The sequence below is a fragment of the Hylobates moloch genome, unplaced genomic scaffold (assembly GCF_009828535.3).
Source record: "Hylobates moloch isolate HMO894 unplaced genomic scaffold, HMol_V3 SCAFFOLD_5, whole genome shotgun sequence".
In the NCBI taxonomy this organism is placed as follows: Eukaryota; Metazoa; Chordata; class Mammalia; order Primates; family Hylobatidae; genus Hylobates; species Hylobates moloch.
Window position 1 is genome coordinate 99114567 of NW_026652280.1, and position 26579 is coordinate 99141145.

The 26579-nt window shown below is 54.9% G+C and overlaps 1 protein-coding gene across 4 annotated transcripts; it reads right to left on the minus strand.

Annotated features, from left to right (window-relative positions):
• Nucleotides 1-334: 334 nt before the first annotated feature.
• On the minus strand, nt 335-26413 carry LMNA (lamin A/C). 4 transcript variants are annotated; one of them, XM_058439176.1, is made up of 13 exons: nt 25025-26413; nt 9044-9200; nt 5874-5999; nt 5427-5597; nt 5090-5215; nt 4290-4510; nt 3975-4197; nt 3382-3489; nt 3178-3297; nt 2668-2757; nt 1653-1922; nt 1308-1330; nt 337-646 (listed from the first exon to the last, which is right to left on the minus strand). In XM_058439176.1, exons 1-13 carry the CDS (start codon nt 25378-25380, stop codon nt 577-579), a joined length of 2061 nt encoding a protein of 686 aa, XP_058295159.1. In that variant the 5' UTR covers nt 25381-26413; the 3' UTR covers nt 337-576. The 4 variants fall into 4 exon arrangements, with proteins under 4 accessions (XP_032010097.1, XP_058295159.1, XP_058295158.1 ...); XM_058439175.1 differs by having other exon boundaries at nt 1283-1330; nt 25025-26412; XM_032154206.2 differs by having other exon boundaries at nt 335-1330; nt 25025-26411.
• Between the last annotated feature and the right edge of the window lie 166 nt (nt 26414-26579).

The following is a 26579-nucleotide window of genomic DNA, read 5'->3' on the forward strand; positions in this document are numbered from 1 at the left end:
TTCCATTGGGAGAGAGCCGTACAGCGGGTGGTCATGGTTGTATCAAAGCCTTTCCCCCTCAGCCACTACCGAGAGCCCAGATGTGCACCCAAAGTGCTCTGATCTCTAATTGTTTCCCCTGGAGCAGGGCAGGGCTGGGCAGCAATGAGCAGGAGGATGCAGTGACCGTGCGGCACTGTGTGTGTGTGTGCTCTGTGTGTGTGTGCTGTGTGTGTGTGTGCTCTGTGTGTGTGTGTGTGCTGTGTGTGTGTGTGTGTGTGTGTGCATGCCCACGAGTCTGCACCTCAGTACACACAGCGACGTCCACCAACAAAGACACCACAGCAGCCAGGGGTAGAAACAACTAGTGTATTGATTTGGGGAGGAGAGAAGGGGTGCAGATGGGAAATGGGGAGGCAAGGGTTCTTTAGTGTTTGCCAAAACCACTGCCACACCCCTCCACTCCCTCTTGCCTTCCTCCTCGGCAGTGGGTGCCAGCAGGCTCTCCCCTTTCCAGTGACTTCCCTCTCCCTCCTCCCAGCACCCCACTTGACTTCAACCTCCAGTGACTGCACAGAGCCCACCCAGGGTCTAAAGCTAGGGAAGGCAGCTCAAACTCACCTTTCTTCTCCCTTCTTCCACCTCCCACCTCATTCCCATCTCTTGTCTAAATAAAATACAGAAAAGCAAGCACAGCTGGTACTTAGGAGAATGGACTCACCCCGGGCCTGGGGGCAGGGATGGGGACTGGGGGCGGGGCAGGCAGAGGAACTTCAGCCAGATATAGTGGAATCACGGGAGGCCAAGCCCAGGGGCCCGGCTCAAGCCGTCCTCTCTCTTTCTCTCCCTCTCGGAGGCTGGCCTGGCAGTGAGCCTGCCGTCCAGAGGAGGCTGGCAGAGAAGCCTCCATGCCTGCCTCTCAGGCACCATGTCACAGGGTCCCCGGGGTGGGGGAAGCAGCCAGGGCAGAAAAGCAGAAGCTAGCCTCTATAAAAGCACCCCTTTCCCTTGGCTTCTAGAGGAAGCCCTCTTTGGTTTTAAGGCAGATGTGGAGTTTCCTGGAAGCAGGGAAAAGGAAGGCAGGAGAAATTAGGATTGAGATAGATGGTTTTTTTTTTTTTTTTTGCCTGTGTTTTTCCTTCAGTATAAAACCACTGTAGAAAATAACTTCTCTTAGAAAAAAAAAAATACAGAAGAAAAAAACCAAAGGGTTATTTTTCTTTGGCTTCAAACCCCCTCCCATGAGGTGCAGGGCAGGGGGTGGGCATGAGGTGAGGAGGACGCAGGAAGCCTCCACCCTCACCCCTGCCTGGCAGGTCCCAGATTACATGATGCTGCAGTTCTGGGGGCTCTAAGAGAGAAGACAGAGGAGAGAGGTGTGAGCAGCAGGGCCTGGACCCAGACCCTCCCTCCCCTGGCCCCTAGAAGGGAGGTAGCATCTCCCTCATCCCTCACACTCCAGCCCTGCCCCTGCCCTCCAGTCTGGGGCTCAGACAAGAGGGGCAGGATGCAGGGGTGGGCTGTCTAGGACTCAGGCTGTGGGGAGGAGGCTCCCACTCCCCCGGGCTGCGGAAGAGAAGGCAGGCTCTCCCCCCTGCAAGGCCACCTCGTCCTACCCCTCGATGACCAGGGACCCGCCTGCAGGATTTGGAGACAAAGCAGAGACAACTCACCTGGGTTCGGGGGCTGGAGTTGCCCAGGAGGTAGGAGCGGGTGACCAGATTGTCCCCGAAGCTGCCACCCCCACTGCCCCCCACACTGCGGTAGCTGCGAGTGACCGTGACACTGGAGGCAGAAGAGCCAGAGGAGATGGGTCCGCCCACCTGGGCTCCTGAGCCGCTGGCAGATGCCTTGTCGGCAGGCTGCCCGCAGGTCCCGCACAGCACGGTGCGCGAGCGCAGGTTGTACTCAGCGGGGTCCCCCGAGCTGGTGCAGTGGGAGCCCTGGGAAGGGAGACAAGGCTCAGGCGGGACGGCGAGCCTGGGACTGACCACTCAGGCCCAACCAGGCTCCAGGCTCCTGCAGGCTCCCAGCCGCCAGGCAGGAAGGTGGGGTTCTGTGCCTAAGGAGCCAGAGGGCAACAGGGGTTTGGGAGGCCAGGGGCCAGGAGGAGGAGAGGGAAGACATAAAAGGGGAGAAGGCTCAGGAAGACTTGGGGACAGAGAACCAGAGCAGTGACTCTGACTCTGTTCTAGCTACTCTGAGCTTAAGAGGAAAAGAAGACAGAAAGGGAGCAAGCTTGTAGGGCAGCAGGCATGCACTATTAATTGGAGTGGGGGGGGCGGTCAGGAATGAGAGAGAACATTCTTGCAGGAAAAATGAGGGAAATGAGAGGATATGCATGCAACAAGAATGGCGGAGAGAGGCAGGGCGGGCATGCCCCACGTCTGTCCTCCCCTCCCTTTCCCAGGAGACAAATCCAGACCCTTGTCCACTTCTCCCACAGGAATATTCCATGGCATCAGAAAGTTCCCACTCCCTTCCTTACCAGAGTAGGGCACCCAGACACCTGGGTTCCCTGTTCAAGGTATAGGGAGGAGAGAGAAGAAAGGCCAGGCCAGCGAGTAAAGTTCCAAAACATTCTTTAATGAAAAGATTTTTGGCACGGGGAGGCTGGGGAGAGGCTGCCCCCAGGCCTGGCTGGGTGGCCCCAGTGCAGGCTCGGCCTCAGCGGCGGCTACCACTCACGTGGTGGTGATGGAGCAGGTCATCTCCATCCTCATCCTCGTCGTCCTCAACCACAGTCACTGAGCGCACCAGCTTGCGCATGGCCACCTCCTGGCGGGGACACGGAACCAGGCCCAAGAGTCAGGGCCAGGGAAGGGTTGTACAGCATGTCTAACCCAGTGACCACCTGCAACTTTTCTTGTGACCTGCCCCTTGTCTGGCCTGCTGCTTACTCTGTCTTCTGTGGTGATGGAGCTAAGGAACTCATTTCCACCCCGGAGGGACACTGTCAAGCTCTCCGGGTAGGAGTATGGCTCTGCCTTTAACAATTCTCACTAACTTCCACCCCTTGTGCTGTTGAGGAAGCATCTTTTGCTTTGCCTACTTGGTGGGGAAGTCTGGGGCCTGCAACAGACAGCTCTAGAAAGGGGCCCCAAATTGGCAAACTTGGGTTGGGGGCAGCTGGCTCCGATGTTGGCCATCACGCGGGGGAGCCTCGTCCAGCAAGCAGCCAGGCCCAGGCCTACTTACTTCCCCAGTGGAGTTGATGAGAGCCGTGCGCAGGCTGTTCCCGCAGCCCCAGGTGTTCTGTGCCTTCCACACCAGGTCGGTAGGGGGGCTATGGGTGGCCCCAGCTCCTGCAGCCCAGATCTGGAGAGGTGAAAAGGACACTTACCTCAGCACTCCCATCGCCACCCAAGGCCTCCCCAGAGTTCCAAGCGCCCTGCCACTCACCGTCACCACCTGCCCAGCCTTCAGGGTGAACTTTGGTGGGAAGCGGTAAGTCAGCAAGGGATCATCTCCATTCTGGCGCTTGATCTGCCAATTGCCCATGGACTGGTCCTGCCGGGAAGATAGGGAAGAGGAAGGTGGGGGAGGCTCACCCAGGCTCTTGGGTGTATCTTGCTCAAGGGCCCAGCCCTCTGCCCGCCTGCAATTGAGGCCTCTCCTTCCATCTACACCTACCCCTGTCACTGCCCTTCCCCCTGGGGATAATAGCCATGATCTGTGGATACATACGCAGCACCAGGCACACGGATACCTTATCTTTCGTCTTCCCAACAACTCAAAGACTTAGGGATCATTATTCGTCCCCATTTTACAGATGAGGAAACTGATGCTCTGAGAGGTTAAATAACCTGCTCAAGGTCTCACAGCCAAAGAGTCCAGGAGCCAGGCCTGGAACTAGAGTGTGGAGGAGATATACAGGCTCACCCTGGTCCACCCTCTGAGGGCAAGGATGTTCCTCTCTCCACATGCCATCCCTCTGTCTTGCCACTCTCTCCCTGATGCAGCTGTATCCCCTCAGACCCTGACCAGGAGCCTACCTCATTGGACTTGTTGCGCAGCCGGACAAACTTGCCCTCCTCGTCCACCTCCTCCACGGCCACGCGCCCGCTAGTGCGTGCATGCTGTGAGAAGCTGCTGCGGCTCTCGGTGGACTCCAGCTTGCGCTTTTTGGTGATGCTGCCCCCACCCTGTGTCTGGGATGAGTGGGAGGAAGCACGGCCACGGCTGCGCTGCGAGGTGGGACTGGGGGACAGGCGTAGCCTGGGGAGAGGAAGACCAAGTGGGGGTCTAGTCAAGGACAGTCGCTGGCCAGAGGACACTGCCAGCACCTCCCCGACGTCTCCCCAGCCCACCTCTCCTCCTCGCCCTCCAGGAGCTTGCGGTAGGCGTGGATCTCCATGTCCAGGGCCAGCTTGATGTCCAGAAGCTCCTGGTACTCGTCCAGCTGCTGCTGCATCCTTGCCCGCATCTCGGCCATCTCCCGCTCCTTTTCTGCTAGCAGCCGCCGGCTGGTGTCCCGCTCACGGGCCAGTGAGTCCTCCAGGTCTCGAAGCTTCGCCTCCTTGGCTGCCAGCTGCAGGGGGATGGGAGGGTTTGGTGAGCTCCCAAGGGCCCTAAGTATGGGGAAGGAGGGACGTGGGTCGGTGTAGGAGACACCTGGCTACTCTCTCCAGGATCTGCAATCAGAGGCTTCCCCAGAGCCCTCATCAGAGCCAGCTCTGAAGATCACAAGCTCTAAACATAGTCTTGGCTGGCAACTGGGAAGTCCTTCCCCTTGTCTAACTGAAACCTCTCGTTCTGAAGCTAAACTCTTTTTCTCCTGTCACAAATGGCACAGCCAGCTAGAAAAATACTGACGCTTTTAACACCTCACATTGCAGAGTCTTATGGCAACTCTGAGTTAGGGAGATTAAGAACAGCCTCCATTTTCGAATGGGAAAACCAAAGCCCTGAGAAGTGAAGGTGAGGTAAGAGTGTACAGAAACAGCACACAGGCCATCTGACTCCACATCCTGTGACCCTTCTCTGTGGTTCTGGGGACACTTTTCATCCCTCTCCTCCTCAGGAACCTCCTACCCCCAACTCCGGGCTTCCAGCCTGCATCCTGCCCAGACTCTAGGCCCCTGGAGGGAGGGGTGAGGTGGGGTATCACCTGCTTCTGGAGTTGGCTGAGCTGGGCGGAGAGGCTGTCGATGCGGATGCGCGACTGCTGCAGCTCCTCGTGGGCGGCCCCCACCAGGTTGCTGTTCCTCTCAGCAGACTGCCTGGCATTGTCCAGCTGGAGGGGAGGACAAAGGGTTAGGACTGTGGTGACCGGGAGGGGTGGAGGCACAGGCCTGAGTTGGGCATCACTGCTACAGCCTCAGGTCCTGGGCCACCCTGAGCTCCCTGCCACCATCTGCCTGATCCCCCCAAGGCATAGCCCAGCGTGGGTAAGGGTAGGGCTGCCAAGGGCAGAGGCAGAGAGGGAACCAGGTGAGAGCAAGCACCTTGGCAGAATAAGTCTTCTCCAGCTCCTTCTTATACTGCTCCACCTGGTCTTCATGCTGGGCCCGCAGTTCCTGCAGGGCATCCGCCAGCCGGCTCTCAAACTCACGCTGCTTCCCATTGTCAATCTCCACCAGTCGGGTCTCATGACGGCGCTTGGTCTCACGCAGCTCCTGGAAGGGTTGGAGCAAGGACACAGAAACCAAAATCAGAATTAGTTCCTGGGAGGCCAAGACCCAGGGGCGGGGCTCCCTGCCCAGCCCTACTCCACGAGCCACTACCAGCCCCACTTTAACCTGGGAGCTGAGTGCTGGCCACCCCCAACTCCCTGTCCACTAGGGCAAGGGACTCAGGAAGGCGAGCTCTGCATGCAGCTAGTCCCCCCCAGCCCAGCCCAAGTCTGTCATCACCCAGCCCCAGCCCTCTGGCCTGCAAAGCACAGTCCCCACCTCGCTGTAGATGTTCTTCTGGAAGTCCAGTTCCTCCTTCATGGTCTGCAGCCTGTTCTCAGCATCCACCCGCCGCAGCATCTCATCCTGAAGTTGCTTCTTGGCCTCACCCAGGGCTGCCTCAAGCTGTGAGGAAGCAGGCAGAGGTGAGGAAAAGGGGTCACAGAACACAAGGACTGGAAGGAAGCTGAGAGGTGGGCTGCTGCCCGTGCACCCCTTCATACATGTGGAAATAGGTCCAGGGAAGGAGGGCCTTGGACGCCTGCAGGGGTCAGGACATCTACTCACTCACTCTTGGTAGGTACTGTGCTAAGAGAGAAAAGATATATCTAATACAAAAAAGTAGCTGGGCACGATGGTGGCACATGCCTGTAGTCCCAGCTACTCAGGAGGCTGAGGCACAAGAATCGCTTGAATCCAGGAGGTGGAGGTTGCAGTGAGCCGAGATCGCACTACTGCACTCCAGCCTGGGCGACACAGCTAGACTCTGTCTCAAAAAGAAAAGATATATGCCCCCCAGCCACAGGACTCCCTTCTCTGGCACAACATAGCACCTGCTATAAAGGAGGTATGCACAAAGTACTGAGGGGACATGAGAGAAGGAACCAAAGTATGCCTGGGGTACTTTTGGGGGGCTCCAGGAAGGCCTCCAAGAGGCTAAGACCCAAGGGACAGGCTAGCGGGGCCTACAGAGAGTTACCGTCATGACTTCAAGGGCAGAAACAAGCATGTATGGGCACAGAGGTATGAAGGCATGCATGTTCTGGGGTCTTTGGAAAGATCAGTACTGCTGAAGCCTGAAGTACGGGGTGGGAAGGGGTGGGAGAGGTGGGTGGGTCAATAGGCAGGGGCTGGCTCATGAAGAGATGCCCTTATCTGCCATGAAAAGAACCTGACGATGTTTGAGCAGGGGAGCACCATGCTTAGATTTTCTTTTTTTTATTTTTATTTTTATTTTTGAGACGGAGTCTCGCTCTGTCACCCAGGCTGGAGTGCAGTGGCACGATCTCGGCTCACTGCAAGCTCCGTCTCCCAGGTTCATGCCATTCTCCTGCCTCAGCCTCCCGAGTAGCTGGGACTACAGACATGCGCCACCACACCCAGCTAATTTTTGTATTTTTAGTAGAGACGGGGTTTCACCATGTTGGCCAGGATGGTCTCCATCTCCTGACCTCAGGTGATCCACCCACCTTGGCCTCCCAAAGTGCTGGGATTACAGGCATGAGCCACCACACCCAGCCGTATGCTTAGATTTTCATTTAAGAAAGTGCAGGCTGGGCTAAGTGTGGTGGCTCATGCCTATAATCCCAGCACATTGGGAGGCTGAGGCAGGAAGATCTCTTGCGGCCAGGAGTTCAAGACCAGCCTCAACAACATAGAACACATCTTACCAGGCATGGTGGCTCACGCCTGTAATCCCAGCACTTTGGGAGGCCAAGGCGGGCAGAACACCTGAGGTCAGGAGTTCAAGACCAGCCTGACCAACGTGGTGAAGCCCTGTCTCCACTAAAAATACAAAAAGCAGCTGGGCATGGTGGCGGGCACCTGTAATCCCAGCTACTCGGGAGGCTGAGGCAGGAGAATTGCTTGAACCTGGGAGACAGAGGTTGCAGTGAGCTGAGATCGTGCCATTGCACTCCAGCCTGGGTGACAGAGTAAGATTCCGTCTCAAAAAAAAAAAAGAGAGACAGAGAGAGGAGAACATGTCTCTAATGTCTCTATTTATAAAGAAAAACAGGGCAAGGAAGCACAGGCTGATCAGTGCATCCAGGAAGGGCTGGGGGAAGGGTACAACTGGGAGGCTGGAGACCAGACCCAGGAGGAAGGTGGCCCAACCTTGGTTTGGTGGTCAACCTGCTGGCTTCTCCGGGTCTTTCCCTGGTATACTATGATGGTAGGGCCTGGGAAGGGAAAGAACCCAGGATGGAAGCTTGGCCACTGACTCTAATCCTGGCCCCACTATGAACAGATGAGACTGAAATTAGGAATAAACTGCTTCTTTGATTCCTAGCTTTTATTTATTTTTTATTTTTATTTTTATTTATTTTTTTTGAGACAGAGTCTCGCTCTGTTGCCTAGGCTGGAGTGCTGTGACCCGATCTTGGCTCACTGCAACCTCCACCTCCTGGGTTCAAGCGATTCTCCTAGCTCAGACTCCCAAGTAGCTGGGATTACAGGTGCCTGCCACCATGCCCAGCTAATTTTTATATTTTTAGTAGAGATGGGGTTTCGCCATGTTGGCCAGTCTGGTCTCGAACTCCTAACCTCAGGTGATCTGCCCACCTCTGCCTCCCAAAGTGCTAGGATTACAGGCATGAGCCACCGTGCCTGGCCTTTTTTTTTTTTTTTTTTGAGATAGATTTTTGCTCTTGTTGCCCAGGCTGGAGTGCAATGGCACAATCTCAGTTCACCACAACCTCTGATCCTGGGTTCAAATGATTTTCCTGCCTCAGCCTCACAAGTAGTTGGGACTACAGGTGTGCACCACCACCCCTGGCTAATTTTGTATTTTTAGTAGAGATGGAGTTTAACCATGTTGGTCAGATTGGTCTCAAACTCCTGACCTCAAATGATCCATCCGCCTTGGCCTCCCAAAGTGCTGGGATTACAGGCGTGAGCCACCACACCTGGCCTGGATTATTTTATTATTATTATTATTATTTTTTTTTTTTTGAGACGGAGTCTCGCTCTGTTGCCCAGGCTGGAGTGCAGTGGCGAGATCTCAGCTCACTGCAAGCTCCGCCTCCCGGGTTCACGCCATTCTCCTGCCTCCGCCTCCCGAGCAGCTGGGACTACAGGCACCTGCCACCATGCCCGGCTAATTTTTTGTATTTTTAGTAGAGACGGGGTTTCACCGTGTTAGCCAGGGTGGTCTCGATCACCTGACCTCGTGATCCGCCCGCCTCGGCCTCCCAAAGTGCTGGGATTACAGGCGTGAGCCACCGTGCCCGGCCTCCTGGATTATTTTAAATTCACTGTGGTAGATCCCATGGGCGGCCAAATTAGGATAAGATGTGGCCTCAGTGGGTAAAATGACTCTAGGACAGATAAATGGCTCTGAAATCAGGTGACAGGTCAGACCAGGCACCACATGGGGGAGGGCCTAGGTAGAAGAGTGAGAGTACATGTGTTAGGTGGGGCCATGGGTGGGCCCTGCAGGGTGGCCTCACCTTGGCCACCTGGCCCCGCAGATCGTGCAGCTCGCCCTCCAGCGTGCGCTTCTCACTGAGAGCAGTGCTCAATGCAGCCTCCTTGGAGTTGAGCAGAGCCTCCAGGTCCTTCAGCCGAGCCTGAGCAGCTATCAGGTCACCCTCCTTCTTGGTATTGCTAAAGAAGAGAGGGGAGAGTGGATTTAAGAGAAGGAGTCTGTGTGCCTAGACAGTGCCAGGCTCCCAAGAGGTCAGCCATGGGGGCTGGCGCTGCTGTGCCTGCAACTACCAGGAGAGGGCGTCCTTGCATTAGGTTGGTTTGCATCTGCTTGCCTCTGGGCCTGGGCTCCCACCTCCCCAAGGTCCCTGAAAACCCCCTTCCTGCTTCTCCACCCTTCCCATGACTCAGGGCTCAGGAACGTGCCTGGGGCCAAGGGCAGAGCTCTACCCCGTGATATGAATGCTTTTCCCTCTGTCTCCTCCCATTCTTTCCCAAAGAGACAGGGGTACCTTTGTCTCCTGCCCCTTCCCACACAGGGCCTTAGCCTTCTCCCTGGACTCCACCCACTTCCCTTTGGCCAAGCTTCCCTCCCTCTGAGAGCCTGACAACTAAGCTCATGGCCCACATGTCCCTAGCACTTCTCGATCTGAGCCCCAAAGGTACTTGGTCACCTCTCCTAGTCCCTTTTACACATGTGGGACTGTGGGGAAGGGAAGTCTGGTTAGAGCTCAGAGGGACCTCAGACCCAGTCTGGGTGCCCTGATCTGCACTGAACAGAGGGGTCCCTGCCTCCCTCCCTCCTGCCTCATCCGTGCCCTGGGAGAAGGCTGAGCCCTACCCATCTACCACAGCCTCAGCATCTGGCTCCAGATGTGGATCCCAGGCCTCCAGGTCCATCTGGGCCCCAGCTTTAAGCCTCCCTGCTCCTCAAAGTGGGTAAAGCTTTAGCTATAACCAGTGGAACAGCGCTGTCTCTGCCACCTCCCTCACCTTTTCTGGGCCCCTGATTATTTTTGCTGGTGGACTGGAGAAATAGAAAGGTCCTATTTTCTTAAAAACCTCCAGAGAACCAAAGAACTTTCTAGACGTTACAATCCCTTCACAAATATAGGGTGAGAGAAAGCAGCAGACCCAGGGAGCGGAGGGAAAGATCCAGAGGACCTGGTTCCAGCTGCCATCTGTAACTCATCAGTGCTTAAGCATGAGCCCACCACAGCAGATGGAAAAAAGGAAAACCAAGCGTGGGCAGAAGGAAAAATCTATCCTGGAAAGGAGAAAAGCGGCTCTGCCAACATTTTTCTCCTACCACAAAAGCCCTAAACTCCAAGAGGCCCAGCAATTCACTGTGAAGAGGGATAGGGAAGGCTAGATTTGCAGAAGCTCTGGAGGACGAGACCAGGCAGCGTTCTGCCACCAGCTTAGGAGAGTCCAAAAAAGGAGTCACCCCCACCTCCCCCCACCAAGCAGGAAGGAGGATAGAGTGACACTCAGAGGGGCAGGGGAAGGACATGAGAAGCCAGAGGAAGCTCCCCCAGCCTGCACACTTGCTCAGTCCAGGCCTCTGGCCACACCTCAGAACAAGTTGTTTAATGCAAATGTCTTTCTCCTGCAAAAAAGAGCCCCTTCCAGAACTGGAGAATGTATTCCCTCCTCTGTCTCAGTCAGAAAAGCTAAAAATAAAGTCAAAACCCAGCTCAGGTTTTGGCTGCCATCCGGCCTAGCCCCTGGCTGGGAGCACAGCCCCAACTTTCCATGACTTCAGAACTTTTCCGAAGCTGAAGCAGCTGCAGGGGGAGGAGGGAGAATGAAGAAAAACCGCTGGTAAAGTGAAGCGACTGGGGCAGCCTTAGATTCCGAGCTCCTTGGGCTGACTCCCAGGCTGGCTGGGGCTTCCCAGAAGAGGCCTCCCTACCCTGAAGGCTAACGGCTGCAGCTGGCTGTACTGGGAGGCTCTCAGAATTTAGAGAACTAGAAGGAGCTTAGAGTTGGTTCAGCTCAACCCTCTCCCTTTTATAGATGAGGAAACTGAGGTGCAGAGGAGGAAAGTGAATGGCCCAGTGTCAATTACCGCAAGCCAGCAGCAGCATTCCAGTCAATTCTAGCTGCTGATCTAGGGTTCCTCCTCCTCCACCTCACTGCTTTCCTAAGCCATGAGTTCCAGAGAGAACGGAGAAGCCAGGAGGAGGAAGAGGGCAGACACTATGGCACAAAGCGTTCCCCCGACCAGCCAGCCTGAGCTGAAAGAAGCTGGAAGGCGATGGGATGATTTCAGAAGATGTCTCAAGGGCACCTCTTCCCTAGTTCTGTCTCCCCAGCCTCCTTAGGTGCCAGGAGGAATTCCAGGAGTTCTCTCTGGTAGCAGCCTTTCCTTGCCAGTACCTGGCAGACACTGACTGAGGAAAAGAGATGCATGATCCCTGTGCTCTGCCAGCTTATGGGCTGAGCACAGAAGTTTTTTCTTCAGTCTAACCTCTTCACCTTCTGCTGCTTGCAAAAGTGGTGGTGGCAGTGATAATAATAATATAATAGCAAACATTTATATAGAGCTTATTAGGTACCAAGCACTGCTCTAAATATTATAATGTTAACTCATGTCATCTTCACAGCTACCCTATGCGATAGGTGCTATTCCTATGCAATTGAGGAAATAGGCACAGAAAGCTACATCCAGGGTCCTGCAGCAAGTAGATAGGGGAGCTGGAAATCCATGCTGTACCACTTTGGCACAAGCCACAGTATATGGTCTCCAAGGAAAGTAAGAGGGCTGGCTGGGCGCGGTGGCTCACACCTGTAATCCCAGCACTTTGGGAGGCCGAGGCAGGTGGATCAGTTGAGGCCAGAAGTTCGAGACTAGTCTGCCAACATGGTGAAACCTTGACTCTATTAAAAATACAAAAATTAGTCGGGCATGGTGGTGCACGTCCATAGTCCCAGCAACTTGGGAGGCTGAGACACGAGAATTGCTTGAGCCTGGGAGGTGAAGGTTGTAGTGAGTCGAGATTGCGCCACTGTACTCCAGCCTGGGCGACAGAGTGAGACTCCGTCTCAAAAAAAGAAAAAAAAATTAGCTGGGTATGGTGGCGTACACCTGTAGTCCCAGCTACTGAGGAGGCTGAGGTAGGAGGATCACTTGAACTCAGGAGGTGGAGGTTGCAGTGAGCCGAGATTGTGCCACTGCAGTACAGCATGGGTGACAGAGCAAGACTCCATCTCAAAGAAAAGAAAGTAAGGGGGGTATCTGTCTTTCCCTGGTGGAGGTTTTGACTAGCACTGCAAAGAGAGGAGATTAAAGGACTAAGACACACCCTGCAGATGACAGAAACCACGAGCAGAGAGGGAAGTGAGGAAGAACCTTTGTGGTTTTCTTAGGCACGGGGAGCTCCCATCTGCGGGGAAGAAGCCACTATCACCCATGGGCTCATGACTCAGACCTCGGGAGCTTTGTGGCCAGGGAGCCACACGCACACCCCAAGAGATGACTAGGGGTACAGTAGAGCACAGTGTCTCTCCTCCCTCCTCCCTGCCCCCGCCCCCAAGTGCCATTTTCTTCCTAGGAGGGGTCCTCAGACCTAGCAGGGACCAAAGTAGACCCTGGCCAGGCATTCAGTCCCAGGGTGGTGGTGCAGCCCACTCCACTGGGGGTTGGCATCGGGAAAGCTGAGCACACGCTGAGTGCCATCCCCGTGCTGGGTTGGCAGGGAGGATAGGGTGGGGCAGGCCAGAGGAGCGGGGAAGGGTGGGAACCTGGGCCCCTCAGGTGACTCATGCTCAGGCACACAATACCCGGGCAGGGGTCGGGAAATCCTCTAGTGCTCACAGGGGAGGCCCTGGCTTCGCCCATGTCCTGCCCCAGGCCGGGTGCTGTGCCAGCAGAGTGCCAGTCCTTTCCCTTGCATCCTCCAGGTTCCCCAAGCACAGGAATGCCTGCAACTCAGCGGCCTCGTGAGGCGAGAAGGGCTGGGCATCCTGTTTCTAACTCTTCCTATCACTGGCAAATCTGATCTCAGAAAGAGGGAAGAGAGGGGGTGGGGAGGGGAACAGAGAGGAAAAGAATAAGGTAGAAATGAGAGTTGGCACTTGCAAATGTGACCCAAGGCAGGGATCTGCAGGGCTGTGCCTGGTGGGACAAGGAAGTCTGGCTCCTGGGCTGCAGCAGGCCCAGGCCCTTGGGGCTGTTTGGGGAAGAAAGGCACCAGCACAGCAAAGGGGCTGGGTGGGCACCGGGCCAGGCGCTGACCCACCCTCTGAGTCACCCTGCTCAGCCCAACTCTGATGCCAGATATGGAAGCCAGGGCCGGCCACAGGCCTGTTTGGGCCCGGTTGCTGGGGGCAACATGCTAGGCCCAGAGGGAGAGGCCTCCGTTTCCTCTCCCAGTCTAGGGGAGAAGCAAGAGGGAAAGACACTGTAGCTAAAAATAACAAGTGGGAGGGGAAGACAAAGGGGAGGTGGAGGAGCTGGCCCAGCCCTCCTTAGACCCACTCCTTAGACCCACTCCTTGGCAGCCCTGCTCACCAGCCCTCAGAGTTCCCCATCGCCAGGCAGCACACAGGAAGGAAGCAGAAGAGCAGAGGGTCTCCCAGCCCCTGGGCATTTCCTGTCTCCCAGGAACGTCGCCCCCTGTGGCCAGGTGGGTACAGGGAGTCCGCCTGGTGGCAAATGCTCTCCTGTATCCTCCTGGACATCTAATTTGTTTAATTTTAATTTAAAATTTTTAATTTTTTAATTTTAATTTAAAATTTTTAATTTTTTAATTTTAAAATTTTTCATTTATTATTATTATTACTATTATTATTATTTGGAGATGGAGTCTCATTCTGTCACCCAGGTGATCTCACTGCAACCTTCGCCTCCCAGGTTCAAGTGATTCTCCTGCTTCTCAGCCTCCCGAGTAGCTGGATTACAGGCCTGCACCACCATGCCTAGCTAATTTTTCTATTTTTAGTAGAGACGGAGTTTTGCCATGTTGGCCAGGCTGGTCTCAAACTCCTGACCTCAGGTGATCCACCTGCCTCCACCTCCCAAAATGCTGGGATTATAGTCATGAGCCACCGTGCCTGGCCCCTATTATTATTTTTGAGATAGAGTCTCGCTCTGTTGCCTAGGCTGGAGTACAGTGGCGCGATCTCAGCTCCCTGCAACCTCCACCTTCCAGGTTCAAGCAATTCTTGTGCCTCAGCCTCCAGAGTAGCTGGGATTAGAGGCCCTGCCACAACAACCAGCTAATTTTTGGCATTTTTAGTAGAGACAGGGTTTCGCCACGTTGGCCAGGCTGGTCTTGAACTCCTGACCTCACATGATCCTCCTGCCTCAGCCTCCCAAAGTCCTGGGATTACGGGCGTGAGCCATCACACCCAGCCCCTCCTGGACACCTAGACCTCTGCCCAGGCTGACTTCCTGCCATGTGACAGGGCATCTTCTGCTGCCACCCCAAGCCACTCCTACAACCCTTCCTTTTGTTCCAGCAACTCCTCCTACTGCAATATATCCTTCCCTCCGTCCCTCCCTCCCATTCACCCAAAACCTCCCTACCCCTCAGCCTACTTGAGCTTGTCTCAGCTCTGCCCTGCTGATTTCAGCCAGTGTTCTACCTGTTGGGTCGTGGGGCTTTTTCTGTGTGTCCCCCAAATACCCTGAGACTAGACGGTTCACAGGCTCAAGGCTTCTAGAGGAGCCTTCTCCTGAACCAACTCCTGTACTTTTACAGGGGGAAACTAAAGCCTGGAGACGAGTAGGCTCAGGCACTAAAAACCTGCCCCCAGGTCATCTGAGGACACTCACAGCAGATTGGTGCAAAACATAGAAAATGGCACGATACACACAGACACTGCAGAGAATAACACAGAGACCCAGTAAGACAGTCTGGGAAGTGTGTCTGCCTCTGTCTCGCTTGCTGGGAGATACCCCAGTCAGAGATTGATACGGAGGCCTAGTGAAACTGCCACTCCCACCCACCCTCAAATATACACATACCCATACCTTTGTGTGCGGCCAGTCATGAGGTTTGATAGCCCCCACCGCCGCCCACCCGGCAAAGCAACCACTGCTTGGTTTCTTGGCTAGTCTGTGGGTCTGCCACAACTCGGGTAAGGGCAGGATGTGGAGACTTCCCCTCCCTGGCATTCAAGGTGCTATCCCTCTCTGGAAAGGAGACCTTAAAGAGAGGAACTGAGGCTGGGCGCAGTGGCTCATGCCTGTAATCCCAGCACTTTGGGAGGCCAAGGTGGATGGATCACGAGGTCAGGAGTTTGAGACCATCCTGGCCAGCATGGTGAAACCCCATCTCTACTAAAAATACAAAAATTAGCCAGGCATGGTGGCGGGCACCTATAGTCCCAGCTACTTGGGAGGCTGAGGCAGGAGAATCGCTTGAACCCAGGAGGCGGAGTTTGCAGTGAGCCAAGATCACACCACTGCATTCTATCCTGGGCAACAGAGCAAGACTCCATCTCAAAAAAAAAAAAAGAGAGAGAGAGAGAGGAACTGAGGGGGACAGCTGTTCCAGGGACTTAGAAGCCCCTTGAGCCTTCCCCAAACCCCAACCTGTGAAGTTCTGAATATCGTACACCTCAAAAGCCCATAGGTGCCCCAGGATGGAACACCCCGACTTCCTCACGCAGGCATGTACACCCACAGCAGGCATGGCTCTGCTTCCACATGCTTCCCTTGAGCGTGACACCTGCCAAACAGCCAAATATGCCTAGGGTCTGAGGCCTCTCAGATCCCCTACCAGAGCCACCAGGCTCCCAGCTGTCCTTCCCTAAGACAAAGCCAGGTCTTAATTCCAGGCAGAGGGAGGGGCTGAAGTGGGGAGAACTGGTGCTGAGAGAGGGATAGGAAGCCTGTTGACATGTTCAGACGCAACTCCAGTAGAAGCGCTGGGCCTGGCAGGGGGCCAGGCCTGAGTCACAGCTGCTGGGCGTATCAACGTGGCATTGTACAGAGGCAGGAGAAGCCTGAGGCCAGAGGCCAGGGCACTGGGGTCCTGGACAATGGGCGGCTGGCTTCCTCACCAGCCGCCCCCTGCAAGGTCTCCTGCCAAGTGCCACTTTCCTTCTTCCTGGCCTCTCTCTCTAGAAGTCATTCCGGTGTTGTCACAAAAATGCGGGGGTGGGGCTTGGGGATAGAGCAAAAGAAGTAGTTCCTGGAGGAGGGAGGGATGGCCTAAGAAGATAGTAGAATGCCCTGAAGGGGGAGGGAGGGAGGCCAGTGACCAAAAGGAAGGACATTTAGGGGATTCCCTTCACAAGAAGCCAGTTCAGCAGCCCCTTAACTCTGATACATAGTTATTAACCCTGAGGACACTGGGAGAGAGTGGAAGCCACACCCCAAGGTCAGGAGAAGAAGTGGGGGAGGACCTAGGCAGTCTGGTCTCACTGCATTCCAGCTCTAGCCTCAGAAGACACAGCTCTCTCCTAGCCGGCAGAAGGTGGCAGCGTTAGAGCTTTGGGAAGAAAGGGGAGCCTTGGTGACCCCAAATAGCCTCTTTCTCAACTGCCCAGAACCTAGACCCCTTGAAATGAAGTCTAGCTCCCCGAGCCAGCCCTAAAGGGACTCATGTGTCCTATCTCCCTTCCGTTTGTCCCCGTCAAATTCAGACCACTGTCCTTCTTGCTGCAACTTGAATGTAGTTCTCAAGAAAAGGCCACCCCTCAGCCCCTGCTTCCCTGACTGGACAAGCTTAGGGTCTCCTGTCCACTCTTCACTCTGCCCTCTACCGTGACTCAGCGCCCCTGCCGGGCCTGGGATCTCAGCCAGAATTATTCCTGGCTTCGGCAGGCGGGATTCTGGCTTCCTCTCACAATTTGGGGGAGGCAGGGGTGAAGGAAGGACTCCCCTTCCCAAACTCTTTCCCCTTCCTTAAGGGATTGATAGGGGCCAAGACCTCCTCCCAGTCCAGCCACAGGTTGGGGGAGCCAGTATGGGTGCTGGAAGGGTGGAAGGTGGGCAGCCCAAGGTCACCGTGCCCCTCCCCCGGGTTCCAGGCACTGTTCTCTAATCCTGGCCAGCTCTAAGGCAACAGTCCTGCCTCTCCTAGGCCTTCGCCCTAGCCCCCAACACGGGTCAATGGGAGCCATTCCTGTGCCGAGTCTCCCTTTCCTACTGAGAACAACATTAGCTATTAACTATATTCACATTATTTATATTTGATTTTACTATTAATAACTTGGTATTTTAGAGGACTGTTTTCTCACTTTGTGGGTCACTGTACTACTTTGGAACCTAAAAGGTCTCTGGAGACTTTCTGCTCCAATCCCTTTCTTTTACAGCTAAGGAAAGCCAGAGAGGGGAGGCGATTTGCTCAAGGTCACAGAGCAATTTAGTGAAAGGGCCACGCCCAGAACTAAGGGCACCGAGGGCTAGGGTGTCCACTATATCACACTGCCTGTCATTTTGTTGGTGGACTACCTTGCCCCTTATTTATTTATTTATTTATTTATTAGTAGTATTATTTTTTTGAGATGGAGTCTTGCTCTGTCGCCCTGGCTGGAGTGCAGTGGCGCGATCTCAGCTCACTGCAACATCCGCCTCCTGGGTTCAAGTGATTTCTGGCTAATTTTTGTATTTTTAGTAGAGACAGGGTTTCACTATGTTGGCCAGGCTGGTCTCGAACTCCTGACCTGAAGTGATCTGTTCCCCTCGGCTTCTCAAAGTGCTGGGGTTACAGGCGTGAGCCACTGCGCCCGGCTTGCCTTGCCCCTTATTGAGGGATAAGAGACCCTGCAATCTTCCAGAGATCTCCTGTAATATTAGAGTTTGGCCTATCAGTACACTGGGCCCCCAAGGAGGTGAGAATGGAATGAACCCTGCCCTCGTGTCTGGGCCTCTGAAGACTTGGTCTTGGCTGCTGCAGCTGCTAGGGGTGGCGAGGGGCTGGGGAGGAGGGAAGCAAAGAGGAGGGGAGCAGAAAGCACAGTTGGTAGGTGAAGGGATCTCCTACCAGTTGTCCACCCAGCTGTCCTGGGCTTCAGCGCAGACACTAAGCTACTGAATCACTGGGGGCTGGACCTGGAAGTGGGGGCAATGGGCACATCCATGCAAGAGTAAGTCTCAGACTCCTGGAGGCCAGGGGAAGTGCCAAGCAAGGGCACCAATAGTGGGAAGGCAATAGGTGGTCCTAGTGAGGAATTATTCTCTCTTTTGTTTCTCTTGGGCTCTTTAAGTACTTCTCACCCCTCAGGTTTAGCTGCACCCTTCTTCTTTCCTTTTGAATCAGAATGTGGATTTGGGCCAGGCTCAGTGGCTCTCAGCACTGGGAGGTCAAGGTGGGTGGATTGCTTAAGCCCCGGAGTTCAAGACCAGCCTGAGTAACATGGTGAAACCCAGTCTCTACTAAAAATAGAAAAATTAGGCCAGGTGCGGTGGCTCATGCTTGTAATCCCAGCACTTTGGGAGGCCGAGGCGGGTGGATCACGAGGTCAGGAGATCGAGACCATCCTGCCTAACACGGTGAAACCCCATCTCTACTAAAAATACAAAAAATTAGCCGGGCGTGGTGGCGGGCACCTGTAGTCCCAGCTACTCGGAGAGGCTGAGGCAGGAGAATGGCATGAACCCGGGAGGCGGAGCTTGCAGTGAGCGGAGATCGCGCCACTGCACTCCAGCCTGGGTGACAGAGCGAGACTCCGTCTCAAAAATAAATAAATAAAAATAGAAAAATTAGCCAAGCATGTGGCACGTGCCTATAGTCCCAGCTACTTGGGAGGCCGAGGTGGGAGGATCACTTCAGCCTGGGAGGTGGAGATTGCAGTAAGCCAAGATCATGCCACTGCACTCCAGCCTGGGCCAGAGAGCGAGACTGTCAAAAGAAAAAAAAGAAAAAAAAAAAGAATGGATTTGGTGGTGGAGGGTTGGAGAGGTAACACCAGGAGGTACCCTCAGATAAAGCCCGGGGCCCATGCATCTTCAAAGGTCTCCAGCCCCATTAACCTAATGGGTCTGCCAAAAGGCACAGCTTCCTTTCAATCCAGGTGGACAATTCCCATGACAAGTCTCAAGATAGTCTCAAGACAAGAATCACCAGCCTCCCAGAGCTCTGACCGTCTCACAATTGAGGGGCTGACAGGGGTCCTGGGTCCAGGTATAGGCTGGAGCAAAGGCTATCAATCATATGCTAACAGGCCCTGCAGGACAGCAGAGTTTTGTTTTTGTTTTTGTTTTTTTCTTTTTCAGAGACAGGGTCTTTCTCTGTCTCCCAGGCTAGAGTGCAGTAGTGCAGTCATAGCTCACAATAGCCTCAAACTCCTGGCTTCAGGTGATCCTCCCGCCTCAGCTTCCCGAGCAGCTGGACTACAGGTGTTGACCGGCTAATTTTTTTGTACAGAAGGGGGTCTTGCTATGTTGCCCAGACTGGTCTCAAACTCCTGGCCTCAAGTGATCCTCCTGCCTTAGCCTCCCAAAGCACTGGGATTACAGGCATGAGCCACCAAGTATGGCAATAGAGCATTAAGGTGTCACTGGCCCCAGAGCAGAATTTCCAGGCTGCAGAAGTGAGCCTCAGCTATCTAACTTCACCTTACCTCACCCTCTAGATCCTCCCTCCAACCTGTCCCCCAAGCTAGAGAAGTGAGGCTTAATGGTAAGAGCACACCCAACTGGAAGTCATAAGGCCTGTGCTCAAGTGCTGACCTATCACCCCTTTATTGTGTGACATGGGACAAGCCTCTGTGCCTCTGTGGCCTTTGCTGTTCTTGTCTTGATCAGAGCCTACATGAACTGGAGCCTGCATCTCCCTGCCTGTCCACACTGGGACTGCAACAGTGGGCAATCCAGGAAGTTGTCAAGCATCAGGGCCTCGTTGGGGTGGAAGTAGTGCTTCTGCTTTGTGGGCCTGGGATCTCCCCACTTCTGACTCAGCCTTCCTCCATCAGTTTCACATGGGAAGGCACAGACCCTGGCACTATCCTGCAGCCCAATCCATAACTCTGAACTCAACTCTGGATTCTAAGTACTTGTGCATGTTGCCTGTCCAGAGAGAGGTATGTGTCTAGACACCACCAGAGGGTCTCAGGAAGGAGGCAGGCAAGGGACTCCAGGATGCAGTGGGGAGGGGGAGGGCAGAAGATGTAGACATTCAGACCACCACTCCTCCCTTTAAGACAACTGCTGTCTCCACCCTGTCTCCTGCTGTCTTCTGTAAAGCCACCAGGGTGGGAGGGAGGGGGGCAGCATCTGAGTCATCCACCCAGCTGCCTTGCCTGGGGTGGGGCCCAGCTGCAAGCCTGGACTCCAGACGGGCTTCCCTGGTGCTTACTACCTTCCCATTCTGCCTGCACTTGGGTATCAAAATCCCTTGGGCTACAGACTAGAAAGAGACAGAGAAGGGGCAGGGGGTACCAGGTGCGGTAGCTCATGCCTATAAATCCCGGCACTTTGGGAGGCCAAGGCCAAGGCAGGTGGATTACTTGAGCCTAGGAGTTCAAGACCAGCTTGGGCAACACAGTGAAACCCCATCTCTACAAAATATATAAAAATTAGTGGCCAGGTGCAGTGGCTCATACCTGTAATCCCAGCACTTTGGGAGGCCGAAGTGGACGGATCACGAGGTCAAGAGATCAAGACCATCCTGACCAACATGGTGAAACCCCGTCTCTACTAAAAATACAAAAATTAACTGGGCGTGGTGGCGTGTGCCTGTAGCCCCAGCTACTCGGGAGGCTGAGGCAGGAGAATCGCTTGAACCCGGGAGGTGGAGGTTGCAATGAGCCGAGATCGCACCACTGCACTCCAGCCTGGCAACAGAACGAGACTCTGTCTCAAAAAAAAAAAAAGAAAAAAAAATTAACTGGGCATGGTGGCACACACCTGTAATCCCAGCTACTCAGGAGGCTGAGGTGGGAGAATCACCAGAGCCTAGGAGGTTGACGTTGCGATCACACCACTGCACTCCAGCCTAGGCAACAGAACGAGACCCTGTCTCAAAAAAAGAAGAGAGAGATAGAGTATTGGGGAAAGGGGTTTCTTTTTGGAGCCTATAATCCAGCCCAACAGAAGGTCCCCCAAACTCCTGAGTGTGGTTGAGGTACCCAGGCTGGGTCAAAAATTGGTACAGGGTCTTAAAAACAACTCTCCATCCCAACTCCAAATCTGGCCCTGAACTCTGAGCTCTAATTAAACATTAAGCCAGACAACACCTTCTCTCTAGGCTTTGGAGGGAGGGGTTGGGAAAATGCCTTTTTTCCTCTCCCAAATTCTTTACTCTACCCACTTCTCTACCTCATCCTGAGCACAGCAGACCCAACAGGGAGTGACCAATCCTGGCTCCTCCTACTGTGGGCATAGAAGAAGACAGACATCCCAGTCTGAGTCCCCTTTGTCTTCACCCCACTTTCTATCAGCTTGGGATCCAGGTGTGCAAATCCACCTCTCTTTTCCGGAAGCCCAGCCTTCCCAGCCAGGATCAGTGGGGGAGAACAGAGGCAGGTGGCTAAATATAACAAGTACACACACCACCCCCGCCCTGCCCCACGTGCGCACATACCCGCCTGGTGTCCCAGGCCTGGACAGCTGCACTAGGAGGCAGAGGAGACAAACTGGCGTGGCTGGGTGAGCAAGTGACTATCAAATCCACTCAACCTGTTTCCCGATCAAAGTTTTGACCAGAAAACTGCTAAAACTGCTAAAAATGTCCTTCACAGGGCTTTGGTAGATGAATGGACTAGTTTAGAATGCAACGAATTCTCTGGGTCTCCCCTTCCTTGCTTCGTATCTGTCTTACTAACTAAATTGTTCATATCACTAGTAGAAAAAAGACAGGCCTGGCGTCAGGCCTGGTGGCTCATTCCTGTAATCCCAGTGCTTTGGGAGACCGAGGCAGGAGGATTGCTTGAGGCCAAAACTTTGGAACCAGCTGAGCAACATAGCAAGTTTCCATCTTTACAAACAAAAAGCAAAAAAAAAAAAAAAAAAAAAATTAGCCAAGCATGGTGGTGCCTGCCCTTAGTCCCAGCTATTCCGGAAGCTGAGACGGGAGGATCGCTTGAGCCCAGGAGGAATTCCAGGCTGCAGCAAGTTATGATTGTACCATTGCACTCTAGCCTGAGCAACAGGGCAAAGCCCTGTCTCTGAAAAATACAATAAAAATAAAGCAAAGGACAGGTGTGGTCTCTTTCAGCAGAAATAAAATTTGAGGCTGGGTGCAGTGGCTTACGCCCTATAATCCCAGCACTTTGGGAGGCCGAGGCAGGAGGATTGCTTGAACCCAGGAGTTCAAGACTGTGGGCGACATGGCAAAACCCCATCTCTACAAAATAATACAAAAACATTAGCTGTGGGTGGTGGTGGCTGCCTGTGGTCCCAACTACTCAGGAGGCTGAGGTGGGAGGATGCCTTGAGCCAGGGAGGTAGAGGCTGCAGTGAGCCATGACCTTGCCATTGCACTCCAGCCTGGGTAACAGAGTGAAACCCTATCTCAAGAAAAAAAGAAGCCAGGCGCAGTGGCTCACGCCTGTAATCCCAACACTTTGGAAGGCTGAGGCAGGCAGATCACTTGAGGTCAGGAGTTCGAGATCACCCTGGCCAACATGGTGAAACCCCGTCTCTACTAAAAATACAAAAAGTACCTGGGTGTGGTAGCAGGCACCTGTAGTCCCAGCTACTTGGGAGGCAGAGGCAGGAGCACGGCTTGAACCCGGGAGGCAGAGGTTGCAGTGAGCTGAAATCATACTACTGTACTCCAGCCTGGGCAACAAAGCGAGACTCCGTCTCAAAAAAACAAAATAAAGGTTGATGGCCGGTCATGGTAGCTCATGCCTGTAATCCCAGCACTTTGGGAGGCCGAGGCGGGTGGATCATTTGAAGTCAGGAGTTTGAGACCAGCCTAGCCAACGTGGTGAAACCCCATCTCTACTAAAAATACAAAAAAAAAAAAAAAAAAAAAATTAGCCGGGTGTGGTGGCACGCGCCTTTAATCCCAGCTACTCAGGAGGCTGAGGCAGGACAATCTCTTGAGCCTGGGAGGCAGAGGTTGCGGTGAGCCAAGATCGCACCACTTCACTCCAGTCTGGGTGACAGAGTGAGACCCTGTCTCAAAAACAAAACAAAACAAAACAAAAACAAAAAACAAAAAAAAACAGGCCAGGCGCGGTGGCTCACGCCTGTAATCTCAGCACTTTGGGAGGCCGAGGCAGGTGGATCACGAGGTCAGGAGATGGAGACCATCCTGGCTAACACAGTGAAACCCCGTCTCTACTAAAAATACAAAAAATTAGCCGGGCGTGGTGGTGGGCGTCTGTAGTCCCAGCTACTCAGGAGGCTGAGGCAGGAGAATGGCTTGAACCCGGGAGGCGGAGCTTGCAGTGAGCCGAGATCGCGCCACTGCACTCCAGCCTGGGCGACAGAGCGAGACTCCGTCTCAAAAAAAAAACGGTTGAGCCTGTCTTCCTACACACAACTTCCATTGACTCTTCAGAAAGAAGGGCGATGGGCCCAGCGTGGTAGCTCGTGCCTGTAATCCTAGCACTTTGGGAGGCTGAGGCGGGTGTATCACCTGAGGTTGGGAGTTCAAGACTAGCCTGACCAACATGGAGAAACCCCATCTCTACTAAAAATACAAAATTAGCCCGGCATGGTGGCACATGCCTATAATCTCAGCTATTCGGGAGGCCGAGGCAGGAGAATCACTTGAACCTGGGAGGCGGAGGTTGCAGTGAGCTGAGACTGCACCACTGCACATCAGCCTGGGCAACAAAACGACACCTAGCAAACGGTTCTGGAAAGAGCAGAAGTTTCGAGTAGATGATAAAAGGGAGAGAAGAAAAAGTCAAAGCCAACAGCCCTTTACGGTTCTCCAAGCACCCTTAGTGCTCTTGGCCTGGGTCTGCATAGAGAAAGGGAAGGCAGGAAGAAGGGAAACAAATTTTGAGGGGGCTGGAAGAGGAGGGCCTATACTTCCAAGTTCCCAAACGCTTTTTTAGAAAAGAAGAAGGTGCAGTTGAGTAGGGTGGGGTAGGGTGGGGCAGGGGTGGGGAGTGGAGTGGCCCAAATCTTCCAACGGCTGGATTTCAAAAATGTCACTGTATTCCAGCACTTTAATAAGACAAAGATCAAAACGTCAGCAGCTAAGAGGATGGGCCCGAGCAAAGACTGCCTGGCCTGGCTGGGAAAATGAAAGTGGCTCACCCCAAGGAGGGAAGGACAGTGCCCCCAACCCTCGAAGACACTAGGCAGAGGGCCAAGGGAGGAGTGCGGCCAGACCTGGGCATAACACAACTTCCTGAGCTGGGAGCCTCTGCCCTCTGCCTCCCTCCCTCCCTTGCATTCCTGGGCCAAGCAGGCCAAGGGCTGTGGGAGCTGCGGGGGAGCCGCTCTCTCATCTCCCGGAGCTCTTTTGGTGGGCCTGTCAGAGCCCAAGGAAGGTCCCAGACACGCAGAGTGGCAGAGTGAGGGAGAGCTTCCCAACCCTTAGAACCCAGGACAAGGTCATACCGAGGGGGCCACCGCCAAGCCCTTGGGAGGGAAAAGGGGGATTGCCCTGCCTTCCTGACCTCGCTCCAACACGCTGGACAGATGCCAACTTGGGAGTTATGTCTTAGTGGGCATCATGTGTTCACAGCCAGCTTGAGCAAAGCTGGCACAGTGCCAAGCCCGCCAACAAAGTTCTAACAGGACCCTTTCTGCCACTACGATGTGTCCTGGGTGCCCAGAGTTCTTCGAGCTGGCAGGGCTAGTGCTGTTTTGCTCAAGCCCCTCCCCCGGCTCCAAATAGCTGGCGAATCCCAATCTGACCGAATTCAGGCCGGCTCCCCACCCCAACTTGTCCCTGATAACCCCACCATTCCTTATATCCCCCCCACCCTCTCCCAGAGACCACCTCTTCCCTCTCTGTCCTGTCTTGACAATTCCCCTTGACACTGCCAGTCACCCGCTGGGGGCAGTTCCGGGGAGGGAGGAGACTATGGCAAAGTTATCGGCCTCCAGGCCCTCTCACTCCCTTCCTGCGGTCGGCCGGGGGCGCCGGCCCGCCGCCCTCTCCACTCCCCGCCAGCCACCTGGGCGAACTCACCGCGCTTTCAGCTCCTTAAACTCCTCACGCACTTTGCTCAGCTCCAGCTGCAGGCGGGCGCGCTCCTTGGCTACTGAGTCGAGGGTCTTGCGGGCATCCCCGAGCTCGGCCTCGTAGGCGGCCTTGATGCCGGACACCTCGCGACTGACCACCTCTTCAGACTCGGTGATGCGAAGGCGCAGCCCTGCGTTCTCCGTTTCCAGCGAGCGCACACGGTCGATGTAGACCGCCAAGCGATCATTGAGCTCCTGCAGGTCCTCCTTCTCCTGCAGCCGGGTGATGCGGGTGGGCGACAGCGGAGTGGAGCTGGCCTGCGCCCCGCTGCGGGTGGCGCGCCGCTGGGACGGGGTCTCCATGGCCGGCAGGGTGGCAGCGCTGCCCGCGGGGCAGGGGTCCCGGAAAGGGCGCGGGGCTCGGGCCGAAGGACAGAGTCTGCTCGGAGTCGGAGTGCTCCGGCCGGCTGGCTCTCGGCTTGCTCCTGGCAGGCGTGGGGATCTGGGCCGGGCGCTGTCGGACCTCGGGATCTGGGTTGGCTGGTGTAGGTGCGGCGCTCCCGCGAACACTGAGTCACCGACGCCGGGGCAAAGGCTCTAATAGGTCCTCCTCTGAAGGGAGGAGGGGCCACTGCTCTTAAAGGGGCAGTCCCAGATCCATTGGGGTGGAGGCGGGAGTGGTGAGGAGGGGGAAGGACAGTTGGGGTGTGGCGGAGTCGGGCCCCACCCTCTCCAGCGCACCCCTAACTGCGTGAGGCTTAAGCTTCCCCTCTCTTGGCTCCTGCCTGCTTAGCATTGCGGGCTCCAAGCTTACCCCCATTGCCTCAGACCTTCTGTGCTAGAGGGCAGAGCCAAGGAGGGAGAGTGGGTGGGCAAAAGGGTCGGGGAGAAAGAGAGGGAAGTGGGTGCAAAGCAAGGCAGACAGGTAGGCAGGGCTGGGAGCCAGGAAGGTGGGGGGAGGGCTGAGGCTGGTGCCCATCAGTGTGACTCACCCTTCTTCCACCACTGACTCCCCCTGTCCTCCCAGTAGTAATAGTGAGTCACCCCAACCCCCCTCCACACGTGGGCAGCCCATTCAGAGCTGCATCTCAGTGTGCCAGGAGTGGGGTGGAGAAGGAATGCCTGGGTTCCCTGGGGGGAGCAAAGTTCTGGAACCTGAGTTCCTTTATGCCCCTAGTTTGGGACCAGGGATCAAGGAGTTTGGGGGTCCCTTTTTTTCTTTCTTTTGCCCCAATCTATCTCTCTTCAAAGCCAAGCATTCGTTTTTAGACCCAAGCAACAAGCCACAGTCCCCTAAAGAAGTCCCCTAAGAAAGCCAAGAAGGCCGGGCGCGGTGGCTCACGCTTGTAATCCCAGCACTTTGGGAGGCCGAGGCGGGCGGATCACGAGGTCAGAAGATCGAGACCACGGTGAAACCCCCTCTCTACTAAAAATACAAAAAAAAATTAGCCGGGCGTGGTGGCGGGCGCCTGTAGTCCCAGCTACTCGGGAGGCTGAGGCAGGAGAATGGCGTAAACCCAGGAGGCGGAGCTTGCAGTGAGCCGAGATTGAGCCACTGCACT

What these genes read in the sequence shown, in the direction of transcription:
- LMNA (XM_058439176.1), bottom strand. Translation starts at nt 25,380, where the DNA reads ATGGAGACCCCGTCCCAGCGGCGCGCCACCCGCAGCGGGGCGCAGGCC. An exon ending in TTTAAGGAGCTGAAAGCGCG is followed by an intron (nt 9,201 to 25,024) that starts GTGAGTTCGCCC and finishes TCTCTTCTTTAG; the next exon opens with CAATACCAAGAAGGAGGGTG. An exon ending in CCCCAGAACTGCAGCATCAT is followed by an intron (nt 647 to 1,307) that starts GTAATCTGGGAC and finishes TATTTTATTTAG; the next exon opens with ACAAGAGATGGGAATGAGGT.